The following is an 18,602-nucleotide window of genomic DNA, read 5'->3' as shown; positions in this document are numbered from 1 at the left end:
CATGAATGTCTCCAACCTGAGTCCTTCCCACGGGCTGCAGTTCTTCATGTACTGCTCCAGCGTGGGTCCCTCCCGGTGGGTGCTGTCCTTCAGGCACAGACTGCTCCAGCGTGAGTCCCCTGCGGGGTCACAGGTCCTGCCAGCAAACCTGCTCCAGCCTGGGCTCTTCCCTCCATGGGTCCACAGGTCCTGCCAGGAGCCTGCTCCAGGGTGGGCTGCCCACTAGGTCACAGCCTCCTCTGGGCAACCATCTGCTCCAGCACGGGGTCCTCCATGGGCTGCAGGTAGATCTCTGCTCCACCATTAACCTCCATGGGCTGCAGGGGGACAGTCTGCTTCATCATGGCCTTCCCCACGGGCAGTGGGGGAATCTCTGCTCTGGCGCCTGGAGCACCTCCTGCCTCCTCCTGCACTGACCTGGGTGTCTGCAGAGCTGTTGCTCTCACATAGTCTCACTCCTCTCTTCCAATGCAGGTTTTTTATTTTATTTTTTTCTCCCCTTCTTAAATATGTTATCCCAGAGGTGCTACCACCATCGCTGGTTAGAGCTTGGCCTTGGCCAGCAGCAGGATCATCTCAAGAGCTGGCTGACAGTGGCTCTGTTGGATGTGGGGGAAGCTTCTGGCAGCTTCTCACAGAAGCCAGCCCTGTAGCCTCCCCGCTACCACTACTTCACATTATTTAATCAGATAATTATATTAAAGAAAGCAAAACAGTGCTGGTGTATATTAATCAAGGTCCAAAGCACCTCTTTGGCACAGGTTCTTTCTAAATACATTTTTCTTGATTACAGTATCAAGATAGATATTCTGGGATCAGAGAAATTACTTCATAACTGAAGGTTCTCTGGTGTCTGAATTCCACAACAGCAAAAACCATGCACTTCTGGGAAAAAAAAAAAAAACAAACACAGAGCTAAAAGCCTGACTCGCACTGCTAGAGAAAGCTGAAGCTCTGTCTCTCTCAAGACTAAGACAGAATTCTTCCATAATCATTTCTTGACATAGGAAGCCCTATTCCTAAGTAGGTAATTCTGACTATGTAAATTGCAATAGTCTTGGATTTCCATGGTTTTACATGTGGGAGGGGAGCTGATTTGAAACCATCTATGTCCCTAGAGGTATTTTCTTTAACTCATAAAAGCTTATAAAAAGTCTGAAAGGCTTCTGTTGTGTCTCTCTAGACATCCCTTCTGTCAGTGTATGTCCTTCTTGGAACATAACATGTTATGTGATGTCGCCTCTGAGGATGCTTAGTCACTTTTCCAAGGCAGCTACCAGAGTATTCCTTGGGAAATTATTCTGATATATTTTGCAGTATTGCTACTTACTAATTACTAGCAAGGAGGGACAGATTTGAACTTTGGGACACTAAAGCAGAAACTGAACAGTAAATGTTTGCTCTCAGTTGTGCTGTTCTCAAAGCTATACAAAAGTTTTGGGGGTTTGTTTTGTTTTGGGTTTTTTTGGCTAGCATAAATCACTGGATATTACTATGCAGATCTTTTCCCCAAAGAGTTATTTGACGAAAAAACACAGCATTGTTCCAGCCTTCCCCCATCCCTTCTTTTTGGTTCTTCTACTAGATATCCCATTCGTGGGCTAATGTTCCCACTGCTCATTCCAAAATGGGGAAGAGAGTGTTTAATTAAATTGAAAACTCATTTCTCCTTTGATCAATCACCATAAACACACAGTAAAGGAAAATTTCATTAATAATTTTGATATTTTTGAATAGGTATTTCAGGTTTTTGAAATAGCTAATTTAATATCTGCTGAACCCTGAGATGGAACTACAAGCAAAACCAATTTACAGTTGCATCTCATTGGGCAAAGTACCCAGGCTGAAAAGTAGCATTGTAAGAAGTTTCCTTTATGTCCAGTGTTGCATCTGGTGAGACCAGTGGTGGTTTCCACCACTGACTAGACCAATGAGTCTGAAGCTCCTTATTTGCAGTGACAAATATTTTACCAAATGAATCACAGAACTTCCTTACAGCCAACACCATCTGGCAGAGTTCTGAAATGCTGGTGGTTGCATTACCTTATGGATGTAACCCTTTCTAAATATAGTAGCACAGACTATTTCCCTTCCCACCACATCCAGGTAGCACCTGAAGAAATTTGAGTCATGGACAAAAAACACTCAAAACATATTTGTGTATTTTTGCTACCTTTTCTGAAGTGCCCTGTCCTCCCAAATTAAAAAAAACAAAAACAAAACCAAACACAACACCAACAAATTTATCACGCTATCTGCACTGGCTTGTCATTATTTTTTTCTCCCACTCCCATCTGTTCAGTTTCTCTCAGCTGGAAATAAGAGAAAAAGCCAGCAACATTCAACCACTCTGTTCCCTAGAAGCAGGAACAGTCAAGAGACCGAAGTTTAGAAATGGACACAAAATGTAGATATGGGGTTTTTTAAATGCATTGACAGTTTATATATATTGCATATATCTATTACCACCAAAAAATACAAGTTGTATAGCCACGTCAACACGACTGTAAAATGACTGAACAAAGGTGCAGACAACAGGATAAATCCCTTAGACCTTTGGGCTCTATATAGCAACATACATAAGCACTCTCATATTTTTCCCCCATTAAAGTAATTACTAGAGTTACTTTCAGTCTCTGCAGTTGGAATGGGAAAGGATTCCTGGTGCTTTTGCAGCATCAGCTCCCAAGTTTCCAGTTACCCACCTCAGGAGGTGAGGGGAGGGGGGCAGGGGGGAAGACGCTTCAGACAATTCAGTGTCTGATACTCCCAAATACTTAAAAGAATTATTGCCTCAGTATCTCTTTGAGTATTTTTAATTCCTGCTTCAAAGTTGTTCTGGTTTATATTTTTTCAATAAAATGTTTCAGACTTTTCTTCAGACAGGGGTTCCGGTCAACAGCCATCTCATAAATTAATCTGAGTTCTTTACTGCATTGGTACAACTGCACAGATGGAGAATTCACACTGATGCTACAAGTCTAAGCACCCAAGCATCAAATTAAGCTGTACAAATAATAATAAATTAATATATCACTAAATTTCATAGTAGCCAGTTTATGTCTACTGCATTTCTTGGTCATGGCAGGACCAAATAATCCAGTCATTTGCAATGCTGAATTCTCTCTCCTAGGCATCTCTCCTCTTCAACATTTTATATATTTATTTAGGACCAAGACATAATGGATATAATTAATCTTTGGACTGGCACTAGGCCTAGTTCAAGAACCAAATGGAGAGCACTTTGCTCTTAAGCCTGCGGGCATTACTTTGGCTCTTTGGTACAAAGCAGGCCAAATTCAAGCTTGATCTAATCCACTACTTGCAGCAACAACTGAGGTATACTGTGGTGCTCCTAGTAAAAAGCAGCTGGAAAACACTGAAGTTCAGCGTGTATGTCTCCTGCTCCAGGGATTCCCCAAAGAGGTGAGGTGCGGTGAATGAAGAGACGGGACACAGCTTGATGCAAGCAAATGTCAATTTATTGTACAGAAGCACGAGTTTTTATACACTTTCAGAAGCTGCGCGTTTTAAACAGATTGGTTCTTGAAGCTAAGCCTTGCATACTAGGCAATCCCTGATTGGTGGTTAACTACCAGCAATTAACAGCAAGGTGTTATCTTTCCTTGGTGCCATCCGTCTCCCACTCCCCTGTGCTCTGCAAACATGCCTCATCATGTTAATTGTTGTCTAGACAAGCTCGAGCACATTCCCCTCAGCTAACCGATTGCCACGCATGGTCCTAGTTTCCAGCCCGCTCCTGCAGTGAGGCAGAAGATAAAAGGTAGCAACAATTGTTCTCATCACCAGCAAAACACTGACAAATTCTTTAGGCATGGGAAAGCTGATGACTCCTGAACAGGCCTGAACAGGTTAATGGGGCACAAAGAGGTGTTGGGATAGAGACAACTGGAGACCATTTGAACATCAGAATATACTGCTTAGAAGTCCCATACGCTGTACATCAGACCTTTCAGTGTGGTTCAGTAATACAGCACAGCTGGTGCCCAAACAGCCATTTGTAGATGGGAAAACGGTCAAAGATGCTGCATGGTCCTACTCATACTTGCTATTACACAGCTGGTCCTCTTAATAAAAATCTGTATTTAAGACCAGCTGACCTTACCTTTACAATACAGTATTGATACTAAAGGCTGATAGTCTGAGACCCTATACAAACAGACTACCCCACAGCCTTAGCTGGGCTGCACAGCCAGTACTAAAAACAAAACTCTTAAAATATTTGGCCAAGAATAATGGCAAACACCATCAGTAACAAATGTGGAAATGATTGTGATTATACTCTCTGATCTGCTTAGTTCTAAAAATCAAAATATAGACTGTCTGATAACTACGACCATAAGGTCATTGTGAAATGATCCCTTTTAGGTATATTATCAGTAAAGTATACAAAATACCATATGATCCACATAACATACTGCTTGTCCTGCTACCTTAATTACTGTGATTATGTATTTGCTTGAATAGCAAAGCAAAACAAACAAAATATCAATGTTGATCAGACAGAAGAAAATATTATGTGACTAAGGCTACTTTGCTTAAGTCTATAAATCTATGGAAATTTCATTAAACAAAGAGACTTGACTTGAATTCAGAGAAAATAAACATCCAGAGAAAAAACAAAAGAAAGTTTTTCTACAAGCTTTAACATAAGGAAAATTATACAGTTTTCTGCTCCTCTCAGTGCAGCAAACCTTTATGAACAGATGGTAGCAGATCTGTGTGATGCAGTGGGCAGCATTTCCATATCACGCTGCTGGCAAATATTACCACCATTTAACTCATTTACTCCTGTGCTCACCCTCAGAACAGGCATACACATTGCTGACCTGCCAGAGTGCTCAGCACATACGACTCAACTGAAAGGTAGCAAGTGCTCAATACCAGCTTCTCCTTATATTGTACACAACCAACAGCTAGTATTTTAATCACTCCTTCAAAATTAAATTTCCCTCTGTTTTTCAGGCAAGGCAGATAACTGTAATTCACCCATTCTAATTTAGCCAAGAAACTGAAGCTGAGACAGGTCAAGAAGCCAGCTGCCACATGCATTTGGCTGGTAACACTAGAGGACCCCTTTTCCATGAGGCAGTTGTTACATGAGCAGTGGATCAAATGAAGCCTGCCACCTCCTCAGTCCCCTACTTACTGCCCTGCCATGTCCCTTGTGACATCAACCTTCTCTCTAAAACCATCACTTCCTTCCTCTAAATGAAGGTACTGACATTCATTTTCCTGTGGTGCCAAACAAGACAGAACCATTGACCTCTCACCACAGATTTTCCACTAGTGGGGGCATAATTAAAATCTCTCTTCCCTACCCTGTCAAGAGTTTCCATAATATATACCAGTGACTTCAGCATTAAACACAGTTAAGGAATTCAGAAGTTTTGGAGAAAGGGGGGGGAATGACAGAAAAGGGAAAGGGGGGCAGCGGCGGCAGGCAGACAGACAGACATGGGCTAAGAAAGCACAACAAAACCTCAAAGAAATATACCCAAATTAAAGAAAACCTGAAACACTCTTCCCACTAATGAAGTCACTGGCAAAAACTATTTGTTTATTTAGGCCCAAATTTCACCTTTTGTCTTGACTTAATTTAAGGTATATGACTGGACAGCCAGAGTGCACTTTCAGTTAATCCATTGCATAGCATTAATTAATCATGGCTAGCATTCAGTTAATTTCTTATATCCTGTTTGCAATTGTAGGAACCGAGAAGAGGATGTTTCTCATAAGCACACATCTTTATTACAATCTCAGAACTGTTTGCAAGAGCAGAACACACAGTTCACATATCAAAACAATCCTAGACATTTTCAATGCTATATAATAGGAGACAAAGCAAATTTCACTTCTACACATAGTGGAGCATTCTAGCCATCAGTTTGAAGGCTAGAGTAAGATCCACATGTTCCTTACCAACATGTTACCATAGGAATCAACAATCCTTAACTGTCTCTGCATTGAGAATCTCCAGTTAGAAACCTGTACACCTCTCATTCTTTGGAGAGAAGGTACAAACAACTGAATTCTTCCATATATATACATTTCTGGGAAATATATTTAGTTTCTTAACAGTAACTTGCTTTTTATTATTTATTATGAGTAATACAAGTCCCACAAAATAACTCAGTCACCAATTCAAAACTATGAAGTCCATAGAGCTTTGCAGATCATGTGTCATCCTTAAACTCACTGCTACCTCTGAGAAACTTTACATGATGCTTGATTTGTTTTAGCAACTGGATACATAGATAGCACTTTGCTCTTGAGATACACTCCCTAGATGCCACTTCCAGAATGTAATTAAAAAATATACACTCCATATACCTGAAATATTAATACTTTTTATGTATTACTGCAAGAAATTTTCAAAGGGTCATCTGTGGACAAAAATAATGAGCCAGTGTTAAACCAAGAAACCTCTGCAGCAGTGTGGTGAACTCCATGGCAGTTATGGCTCACTAACTCGCCCAAGCAAAGGTGACAGACCTCTACCTTCCTGAAAAAGAAATCGGGATAGCAACAGTTCTAGATAAAATACCCTATGACTAAATGGGCTCAGTGAGAAAGGGTATCTGGAGGTCTTAGCTGCAGGGCTTTTTAGTACTTTGGAAAAAAAAAAAACACAACACACCCAACCACAGAAACAATATAACTCAAGATACGAAATTCAATTCCCCGGGAGATATATTAAACATCTTAGATGTTCACTGTCAAAAGGACAAAGAAAAGTAAAATCCCAGACTACTTTTCTGAGTAAGTCTCTTAAGTGCTCCAAGTAAACTGCCCACTTGCCACTTCAGCTACTAGCTCTTACACAGAAGTACCATCTAAAAGTCTCATTCATCAAAGTCATTGAGTCAAACAACAAGCAAATATATATCAGTCCCTTCCTTAATCAGGCAATTCACAATTGACACTGAACACAGGATCCTCTGCCTCTACCATGTTTTCTTAATCTAAAAAAAAAAAGACCCTTGAAAACCGTAATTTGACATTTCTTCCAATAAAAAAATGCCAGTAACTCAAACCTAACTCAATGAATGACTGCTCGTTGGTGTTACTGTTGCTTACTATCCGCTCAAGTTTACTTCACTAAGACTGTTTCAGCATGGATAAAAAAACAGCTAAATAATACTGAGTGGAACTGATTCCAGTTAATTCAGTATTCTGCTGGAGAAGCATAGCAGTTCTTTGCTTCTTAAGGCTGCAAGACAGCCAAAGTGGAGGTATTTGAAGGAAAAAAATATTTTTAAAAACCCTTAAAAAGAATGTGAGGGTTTTTTTAATTTTCCATTTCACCGGATATCATGTATTTTCAAGTTTTTACTCTGATTGATATGGGGGGAAAGAACGTCAGACTCATACAGTTATTATTAAATGAGTGCTCAGTTCTATATGCCCAGCTTTTTAAAAGTCAATTAGACATGAGAACCTCCCTCAAGTTTTAAAAATAAATTTCATCACCAAGCAGAGTTGGTGAGAGATGCCTCAGAGCTATGTTAGTAAGCGGGAATATTGATAATTTCTGCTTCACTTCAAATGATTCATATCTGTCCTGTCAGGCTCACTGGAAATGCATAAAGCAAATTAAATACTCATGCTCCCAAAATTACCCACAGTAAACATGTTCATACTGCCTGAGCCACAGCCCATATAGATACATTACAGTGTTGTTCTCAACACAAGAGAATGCCACTGGGTTAACTAGCAATAGCTCAGCTCCAGTGTCAACAAGGTCACAGAGTCTATGCTACAGACATGAGTACTTAAGCATTAATGATCAGATCCTCAAAAAATTGCAAAGGCAAATTAGACCCAGCAACTGGCACATAGTCCATCAATTACACTGAATTGTGAGGTGTTGCAAAAGGGGCAAATTCACAGTTTTATTTTACACACCTCTTTTCATCATGTATTCCCTGGACAGTCAAGAAACTAGTAAGATGTTCCAGAGGCCAGTTTGAAAGACCAAGCTAGGTAGCCTATGTGAGCTGATGTTCACATAGGCTCTTCAGAAACCCTGCTGAGCATATGAAGAACAACAATCAAATGGTTTGGATACTGTATCCACTCTTCTTCCTCACCCAGTGCAAATATACCTTTAGATTTAAAGATAACTTTATTGGGGCTTAATATTGCAAACAGAAGAAGAGGATCATAGCGACATTCAGCAGCTAATTCCATACATGATTACATACTTTTTTTGCATATGCATTTCAAAGGAAGCAAAAGTGACAGCTATAATATTACAATCTTGGTTGTTTTTACTTACAACTTAAAATCCCATCCTACAATCTTGTGAAACAGATAATATCACAATAGGCTTAACTTAAGGTCTTGCCAAAAGCCAGTGAGTCTTAAGAATATGTTGGTTTAGGGTACATTCAGCTACCTGTAGAAAATGAGTTAGGGAAAATGACACAGCATGTAACATGCAGGTGCACATGTTTTAAAAAAGTTTACCTAAGTGCCAGTAAAATTCAAGAAGGGTACCACATGGAAAGCAAAATGAAAATAACATAAGAGAAAGATTATTCCCCTAGATTCTTTTTCTTACTAGAAGAACAATAACTATCTTCTAAAGTTAGGATGTATTAGTGACAAGACACTTTGAAGTTGAAGAAATACACAGTACAAAAGCTACTAAGAGTGTAACACAAACCTAAACTGATGACAAGCTTTTCAACTGTTAGACCAAAATGTTTTGGCTGAAGTTCCCCAGAAGGGCTTTTAATTGAAGTCTTCCTCAGCCTTCACCGCAGAACTGTTCCTGTGGTGCTTACAAAACTGTTAGTGTCAAAGGTCTGGTCTCTGCCTGAAAACATGTCATCACAAGTTCATAATTGGAATCTTCTTCTGGTGTCCTCCAGTTCCTGGATGAGTGCGTGCTATAAATAACCCCACATAACACCTTTCATTACCTCCTTAAAGACAGAAACATCTGCCTTTGATAGATGCAGAATTGAAATCTTTGCTGCAGCACGATATGACTCAGTATGCATCTGAGGCTTGTTTTGGCTTTTTTCCTCAATAAAAGATGACCAGGGGAAATTTCCAGAACATCTTTCACATATGCCTAGTGCTTAAGTGAACGCTCAGTCTGATACAGACTCCTTGCTCATATGTCAGGGAAGTTAATTGTGTGCAGTTGACAGTAAAATCATTTGTCATTCTACTAAATCATCATTTAGAGTGGAAGTTAAAGAACATGCACTTAGAATGAATTGCACATGGTTGCTTGTGATTTCACTGGAGGGACTGTATTTTCCAGATGCTTGAAAGACATATGGAAAGGCAAAATACACAGATAATCAGAAATGCAAAAGTATTAATTCTTCCATCTGAAGAAAAATATTTCTATTAAAACAACAGTTCCTCCTACCATATATTAGGATCCTGACACACAGAAAATTATTCTAAACACAGTTGTTCACTAGATGTTTCCCTGAATTTCTGTATAGTATAAGCATTTAGCAGAGAGCACACAGAATAAATTCAGCCAAGAGAACCAACTTACGTCATTGAAGTCCAATGTCATGCCACATAGCACTACTAGGGAGTAATTTATGTTTAATCTGCCTCTGCTTGTTCAGTTTTAAGTACTTAAATGCGAAGAAATCACCAAACTCCTCAATCATTTCTTAGAAAAATCCTACCCCCCTCCCCAAACACACTCTACTGGTCTGGAACTGACATCATGATTAGACAGACCAGCAAGAAAACAAAAGCCTTGAAGCTTCTAAAGAAAAGTAAGAGACAGCACTCCTAGACATAGCCTTCTCCTTAGTCATGGAAAAAGTCAGCACCTTCAAATAAGTGCCTCAACTCCTCTGTGCTGTTTAAACTATTTTTACTTTACCCAGCCCCACCAGACTGGAATCTTTAATCATTAATTCTTTCCTCCACAAGTACCTGGTTGTGGTTTAAAAGAATTATTGAAAAGTTTCATTTTTGCTGCAATGTTTAATGTTATTGGTTGGGGTTTTTTGTTTTGTTTTTTCTTTAAAACTGGAAGCGTGGGTGACTACTCCACAGGACAGTAAGGGTCTAGACAAGGTGAAATATTTAGATATCTATGCACTGCCAAAAGTGTTCAGCATTTAGATACCCCTGGGAAAGCAAGACTGTCAGTTTCCATGAACATGATCTTTTAAAAATATTCAAGCAAAAATTATGCTGTAGTAACGGCTTTTCAGGAGTACAGAAGCAATGACCATCCTTCACAGGTTTGTTTTTAAGGTCCTGTACAGAAATACACCATGAACGCTTTACAAATTAAGATCATTATGGGGGCAATCTTGCTCTATAAGGAATAACAAAAGGCAGAGCAATAAAACCCACCACATTATAGTTCAGAAAATAGTAATAGAACAGGTGTTGCATCTTATGGATTGAAAAACATTATTTTCTCCAAGTTTAGTTAACTGCTGAATTGAGTTCTAGAGAAAAACAGGTAAGTAGTTTTTCTTCAGGGAAAAAATACATTTTAATCAAGAACCCAGTAAAGATTTCAGAATCATCATGGATTGTGAGGAAAATATTCACAGGATCATGATAGCATTGTGCTCAGCTCCTCTGTTTCTTGGGGAAAGGTCAAGACCTTCAGGAGCACAGAAAACTGACAGAGTGGTCAAACAAAACAAGGTGTTGTGTTCTTCAGGTTTCAGGATACCAAGGCTAGAGTACAGCATTTCACCTTTGAAATAAAAGGTAGTCCAGCACTGGCATTCATCTTGCATGATGCCTCATATGGGTCTTGCTTTCTCTCCCTAGACTATGTGAAGCACATTTCTTTTGCATGTGCTTTAGGATTTCTTCCCTATGCAAATTTCACAGTATTTTCTCCCTTCCCATAAAACACTCCACCTTTTGCCAAAAGCAAAAGTTTCTTTTACCCCTAAAAAAAAACCTAGGAGAAAAAAAGTTAGATTTCTTTTATATATAATAATGGTTTCAAAACAAGGTATTTCCTGCTGATTATTTTGTATAATATCACCTTTTGCCAATTGAAAATAATTCAGCAAATGGAATCAAGTTATTTCTCCATAGCATCTGTGTAGTTCAGTGTCTGTTTTCTAAATTTGGACCCCTTTCCTTTGACTCCCTCTTCCTTTTCCTGTAGTTGGAAAAGCAGAAGGCAAACCAGAACAGTCATCCTTATACATGATGCAGACAAGGTCTTGAGGTCATCCGATCTATTCTGTTAGACCAACAGCAAAGTACCCTCAGCATTCCTAACACATTCTTAAAACTCCACCTAAGACAGCTCCACCTGCAGCTTATTAGCATGAATTAAATAGACCTTTTGATTCTACACAGTAGCTGCTCTCCCGAGGTAACAGAGCTTCCCTTCCCACAACTCCAGTTAACTTCAAACCAAAGCAGGGAATTCCTGGGCAGACTCCAGCAGAGGTACTGCAGATTCCTTTCTTTTTAACACTAAGGAAAAGTAAGTATTGAGCAAGGCAACAAGATAGTAAGGAATGAAAGGGAAAAGAAATGAAGAGTGAAGGCCCCTTAAATCTTTTATTATTTTATAGAATTTTATTATTTATGAGATACATGTTCCTAGGCATAGCAACCACTGTTACATGCACTGAAAACTACTTTAATGTGAGGTATTTTAGTCACTAACAAGGAAGGAATGATTCAGGCAAATAAAACCACCTGTCAGCAAAACTCAGGTGAAAGTACTTGTTTCAGGAAGAATGCCAAGGCCTTGTCTGCAGATACTTGCAGGATGATTCCTGTTCAAAGCTCTTGTACACAGAGGTAGCCATTTCTATAGGTTTCCACAGCTACAAATAGAGTATTTTACTATTAAACTCAATTTAGCATTATTTTTACTTTTAACAGGAACTTTGCCTGTTTCAGGACAACACACATTCTCCATCTCACAGCAAAGTCTCAGTGGAATTGGAGTACCACACAAGTCAAACACTGAAAAGTTTCTCACCTGCCCAAGCAATAAGGTTGAAGCCTTTCTCACAGTTGGCATGCCCAAGAGCTACTGGCAGCCTTACTCTGATTAGGTGATGGAAGACTGGGCTGAAAACCAAAACTGTCCGTCATCATGTCTGTTACCAAGGAAGACTGAACTGATCCTGTAGGTATTCCACTTTCATTTACACACTTTTTGCCACCAAAACCAGAGAGCTTTACTAGACCAAAGGAGAATGCTTTCCTTTTGATCATACTGTTCTCCTATCATCCGACATATCATGACTGTCTGTGCCAATTCAAAAGCTAGCTGTCTTTTCAGACATTAACTGGACTTTATTCCACTCATTTAGAAAAACAAAATACAACCCACACACACACACACTGTTTTTGCCTCTAAGTCCGGTTGTATGCATTTGAAAAAATAATTATGCAAAATTAAAATCAGTTGTAAGTTAGCATACATTTTATATGGAAGAGCCTTCAGTGAGAAAAGTTATGGGATAATAAATATCAGTGGAAGCATATGAACAATACATAGTCGTTTCGCATGCAATCAGGTCAACTGAAGATCAAAATTTTTTTCCCCTTTTACTACAGCTACAGATACTGTTCCCTTTAAAAATGGATTGCCTTTAACAAGTATGGGAGTAGATAAAATCCCAAGTGTTCTGACGACAATGTTTTTTTTTTCCATTCAAAGGTAACTTGATTATGTCTTCATTTACATCTACATTCAGAGTAAACTCATTTAATCAGCAAGAGGTACACTTTCAAGCAGCAATATAAGACAACATGTATCTTGCAGTCCTGACTGGGACAAAACTGCCATAAACTTTGAAAGAGATTAAGCTTCAATCATTAGCACCAGTGGTACAACTGCAAGACTACTATTGACCTAGGACAAGAAAATGGAGAATTTTCCTTATATCATGACAAACAGAGTTGGGTTTTTTTCCCTCGTCAGAGTTTAGAATCCCTTCCAAACAATTTTCAGGATCCAGTCTTCTTCACGCTTCTGAGACAGAAAAGGCTAGGGCTATTTAAAGGCTTTTTTTATTTTCAAGTGTTTGGCAGTGATAACAAATAAAGCAGCAAAAGCCTCACGATATTTTCTGTGAGGTCACATCCTGTGCATAAAATGCAATCGGACACCTCAAACAAGGTCTCCATGTCCCTTGTATTGCTCTTCTATTATCAGGTACTGGTAATTATCTCACCAGCCTCCTATAAATCTGTATTTACAATGACCCTAAAATGTTGTGTCTCTTTCCCTGACACAAAGCAGTTCTCACTGCCACTGGTGGCCTCATGCCCCAGTGGATAACGCAGTGTAACCCTACAAGGACCAGGTACGCGCTGCCCAGCCCGCACACAGGCCTGGCTGCTGGGAGGCTCCGAGCACCCACAGTGAGCAGCGTCACAGCAGCTGGAGGGATGCTCATGGGTTCACAAGAGCTTCACAAGCTTTGGGTGATGTGAGCAAATGCGAGGCTCATTAAAACCAAAAGCACCCAGAAAAACCCACCTCAGAAAAAGCCCCTCAACACCCCTCAAAAAAACCAAAACAAACAAAAAAACACCCCCCAAAAAAATCCCACCCCCCCACCCCCTCCAAAAAAAAAACCAACCCCACAAAAAAAACTAAAAAAAAAACCACAAAAAAACCACCAAAACCCAAGAAGAAAACCCCTCCAAGCCATCCTCGGAAGCCCTACACGTGACTGCCACAGGCGAAGCGCGAGGCCGGCGATCCCGCGCCCTGAGGGAGCCGCCTCCCGCTCAGCACCCGCCGCCCCGCTGGGCGGAACACGCCTCCCGAACCCTCCTCACGCCCAGAACACTGCCGCAGCACCGTAAAAATGTGTCCGCCCCCCCATACCCTCACGAAACGTCCCACCGCCCGCCTCGGCGAGCGGCCCTGCCCCGTCTCACCTGGAAGCGCCAGCCCGGCGCGCCGCATGCCCCGCTCCCGGGCCGTCCCTCCCCGCTCTCGTTTAAACCCCGCGCCCGCCTCGGGCCGCGCTGCGCGGGCAGCTGCCGCCTCGCGCCCCCTCCCGGCGGGCCCCGCGCGGGCAGGCTGGCCCGAGCCCCCGCCCCTCCCTCTCGCCTTTCACTGGCTGGCGGGCGCGCGCACCGCGGCCCTCCCCGAGGGCGGCTGCTCGCGCAGTGGGCGGTGCCTGCGCGGGCCTCACCTGATTCAGGCGCTTCCCGGCGCGTGCGCCGCCTCCCGCCCCTTCCCCGGCGAGCAGGGCCCGGGCCCTGAGGCGAGCGCCGAGCCATCCGGGTCTCGGCCGGCGGCCGCGGCGCTGCCGTCCCCAGGAGAGCGGGGCGGGGAGTGGGGGGAGGGCCGCCATGCATCTCCACCAGGTGCTCACCGGCGCCGTCAACCCCGGGGACAATTGCTACTCGGTGGGCAGCGTCGAGGACATCCCCTTCACGGTAACGGTGGCGCTGCGGGGGCGGCCGAACTGAGGCGGGCGGCGAGGGGGGAGGGGGCTTGGTAGGCCTGAGGATAGCGGTGGGAGGGACTGGAGGGGATTAACCTGCCGGGCGGGGGCTGGCGGCCCTCGCAGGGTCAGAACCGGGCCGGGCCAGGCGGGGATTACGAGCGGGGGCCGCGGGTGGTTGGGAGCCGCCGTGTTTACTGGTGGGGCGGGGGGCGCGCTGCTTCGGGGCGCTCCCGGGCCGCAGGGCGGGGGGAGGCAGCCGTGACCCCGCCGCCTCCTGCGGCCCCGGGCGGCACCTTGCCGCTCGTCCTCCCCGGGGGAGTTCCGGGGGGGCAGGGTCCGCCGGTGCGCCCGCCGCCCCGGCCGGTGCTCGGTGGGCCCTCTGCATTCCCGTAGGGAGCCGGCGAAGCCCCTCAATTGGTCGTCCCCAGATTGTGCTGGGTGCTTGCTGCATTTTTTTTTTTTTTTGAGTGTGTGTGCATGGTCCTCCTGCAAAGGGAAGATACTGTTGTACTAGGCTTCTTAAGAAGCCTATCCACTACTGATAAGCGTTTGGCCTCAATTACTGTGGTTAATAAAACACAAATTTGTCAAATGTTCCTCTTAAGCTGGAAGAGAAAAGCAATGGAAAGAGATACACTAAGTACATTTCAAGAGTCCAGTAGTCTATATAATAAAATCCGTTTATCATCCACGGGCTATTGCTGTCTATTCCAATGTCAATTTCCAGTTTTTTAGCTTGTGACATGCTTGTCTGATTTTAATGAATGATCAGCTTCTGTGGTGTTTCGCTTACTGTCATCTAATCAGTATGTAATTATTTGGGGATAAATTGTCTCGTTAGATTTTGTATTAACATTTACAAGATTATATCCCAGGCACAAACCAATCCCAATCTAAATGATATACAGCATCATGTTTAGTCTAAGATAACTGTCAGCAGACTTGTCAAATGTTTAAAGCTTACTTTCCATTATCACAGATGTCTAATTTCAGTAATGAATGCTTGAAAGTCTTAAGAAATAAAAGATGCAATGTCTGTCTTTATTTTCCTTGTTCTGCTGCTATGCAGCCATACTGCTATTAAAGGGACCTCTGTTACTTTTGATATTTATATAAGTCATTTACTCTTATTCATATTCTAATGTGTTTCTTTTTACTGTGACAATTTGAAAAGTCAACTGCTATTATGAAATACAGCTTTATGCTAATTCTCATAATAGGTTTGAAAACATCTATAATGAATAATATATATTATCATTCATACAAGAATTTTCCAAGAACAAAAGTCACGTTTTACATGAAAAATGCAGAATCGTTTGGTAGCATGTTGATTATGAAACTGCATATAACAGACCTCGCTGTCTTCTCTGGGTGCTGCATCTAATTTTTTATAATACATATAATACATAAAGAAGGAACTAAAGGGATAACTGTGTTTTAATAAATGTATTTTCTGGACTTCCACAGCTCAAACTTTCATCTTCCCTTTTTCTTCTTTCTCTGTATTTGTGGTATTATTTCCTGCTGTACTAGACCTTGATTCTATAGTAAACTGAATTCGTTAAAAACATCTGCTTGCAAAGAGTTTGGGGTCTTGTTTCCAGATTCTTAGGTAGCGAGTCACCTGTGTGGACTCTCAGTAGCATCATAGTCTGCCAGCCACTGCAGATGGCACTTTTGTTAGTGCCTAACCTTAAATTCTGTTGGTCAGTATCAGTAACGCTGGATTGATACAGCTTTGTCCCACCAAGCCATTAAGCTGTTTGGAGTCATAACTTCTAGCTCAGATCCTGGAGCAGGATTTGCAGTTTAGGCAAGAGATAATCAGTATTGGTAACAGAGCCTGACTCTATAGAGGGCTATTAAGACCCAGTACCTGTCAGCCTCTAGAACACAGCAGAAGCAGAGCAGTAAAAGGCAAGAGGTTAAGGGAGATGTACATAGTATGTGCCGTACTATATGAATCTATATGGAGCTAGGCTGTGGCAGAGGAGCCACTGTTTGAGTGCGCATGTGCTTGTTCTGTGTTTTGGCTGATGTTAGGGCATTCATTTTAAATGTGTGAGAACTAGTTCAAGATTGCTACAACTGATTCATCACAGGGACTTGAAAATATGGCTTGTTTGTGTGCAGAAATGAATCACTCAAAGTTACTCCACTTAACAGTAGCATAACAGCTTGGGTACATGTATATATGTATTCACTAGTTAATAGGTTTGGGCCTATTTCTTTTTCTGGAGGAGAAGTGTCCTCTTAGTATGAACTTGCTTTAGATGCTTAACTCCAGCAATCTTAGGGTTCTAAGAGAAGGAACACAGTGTCTTCTGATCTGATTAGGGGCACTGCAGTTCTGAGGTTCTTCATCCTTCTTTCCTCATTGGTTTGCTCTTGGCTTGTTTACGTGTCTTCTTGCTGGGAATAAAGGTAAACTTTTAATTTCTAAGTCAGTGTAGCTAGAGCTAAGATGATACCATACTCTGCCTCAACTTTGTTAAAGCTTTGGTGAAAGTCATCTAGTTATTCAGAGGAGAAAGGGAAAAGAAATAATTTTTCCATTCATTTTTCTGCTAAAAAACCTGCTAAAAACAAATATTAGTGACTCCATAAAGCAAAATGATTCCGAAGAAGCAGAGACAGTTGCTGTGGGTTGGCTACAGAGGTTTTGTCTGTTCTTTATCGGAAATGCATATAGTGTTCTTTTCTCCCTATGCTCCCACACCTGCCTGCAGCAATCCTGACATATACCTAGCATTTACCAAATAAGGGATGAAGCACAGAGATGTTTGCCTAACAAATTGGCTTGTGGATGTTGCATAGCTGTATCGCACCCAATCTAGCAGGGTGGAGAACACACAGGAAAATTTATTTGAAGGGTGATTAGAAGCAAAATAGTTTCATAGTGTTGTTTTCTACCAGGCAGTCTCTTCAGCCTCCCTTCATTTGAGCTCAGAAAGGACATAAGCAAAGGGTTTAAATACTAGATGACAGAAGTTCTAGTAATGATTCTGTGCACCATTCAACTTGCTGTTAGTTCATGTTCTCATTTCAGCAAATCTTGTTAACTGTGTTGCACAAATGAGTTTACAGAAGGTCAGAGCTGAGCTTTATGCAGAAGGGCCTTACAGCATGCACCCTGGCTAGACAGAAGAAGAATTTATTTTTTGAACCTCATAGTCTTAACTGTCAGCCGATAAGTCTTTAAAGGTAGTAAACTGCATTTTTCAAATCATGGTTGATTTCACTTAGCCTTTGTTGTTAAGCAGTTGTTTTACGTTGAGCCAGTTTCAGGCACTGACCCTAACTCTGAGTGGGCTATATGTTACCAGTCCGACATACTGTCATGTTGAGTAAGGTGGTTTCAAATAAAAATGACGAGCTGTTCTGATTCTGTTCATATGACTATTGCCCATTGCCCAAGCTCAGGGTTGTTTTTTCCGCCTGAAACTCCAAACAGAATGTAGCTGTTTCTAAGGTCAGTCTAGGTATATATAAAGAAATACATAGGTATGTCAATTACCTAAAGGCTAGATTCTGGAAGTATAATTATTCTGAGCACTGGCTAGTGTCCCACAAGCAAAAGACTATGTATATTTACTTGTAAGAGGTATCAGTAAATGAAATACGGAACTCTAAGCATTATTTATGAAGAATCAGAGTATCGGATTTTAGGGGTGTCTGTACGTAAGAACTTTTCTGATATAAGTTAATTTTTTTCAATTCTGATTTTTCATTTTTGAAAAAGACAGACTTCTTGGCATCTTCCATACCAATACTGACACTTGGCCTGGAACTGTGTGGTGAATTTCAGAAGCTGTTGCTGATGAGTCTCCCACACCCATCTAAACTTTTTTACTTCATTGAAAACAGCAAAATCTTCATCCACACCTTTATGTCCACAAGACAGAGCAACTCAAAATAGGTTTTCTCTGCTGTTTCTCTACTTCATCAGTCTTGAAAAATTACTTATTAAAACACTTATTTGCAAATCTCTCTGTTATTTATTGATAATATGTTCTCCACTGTCATGTTTATGTGAACTGGATTGCAAATGCTTAACATCTGAATCCTTACTATGTTCTTTTTTTTTTCCGAAGCTCTGTGTGTAAGTGTATTTTAAAGTATTTAATAATTAATTCATCTCAAATGTCAACTTAGGAAAACCTGTTCTACAGCCACAGG

General features: G+C 41.5%; 1 protein-coding gene across 1 annotated transcript in view; it reads left to right on the top strand.

The window, feature by feature from the left end:
• Nucleotides 1–664: 664 nt before the first annotated feature.
• Nucleotides 665–18,602, top strand: part of DMXL2 (Dmx like 2) — a 68,656-nt gene continuing 50,718 nt past the window's right edge. The window contains exons 1-2 of the mRNA XM_080394911.1: nucleotides 665–3,431; nucleotides 3,771–14,412. Coding sequence (XP_080251037.1) covers nucleotides 14,326–14,412 — 87 coding nt within the window. The 5' untranslated portion in view covers nucleotides 665–3,431; nucleotides 3,771–14,325. The remainder of the gene's footprint in view (nucleotides 3,432–3,770; nucleotides 14,413–18,602) is intronic.

The sequence above is a fragment of the Falco punctatus genome, assembly GCF_963210335.1.
Source record: "Falco punctatus genome assembly, chromosome: 7".
NCBI lineage: Eukaryota > Metazoa > Chordata > Aves > Falconiformes > Falconidae > Falco > Falco punctatus.
This window is presented reverse-complemented; position numbering and strand designations above follow the sequence as displayed.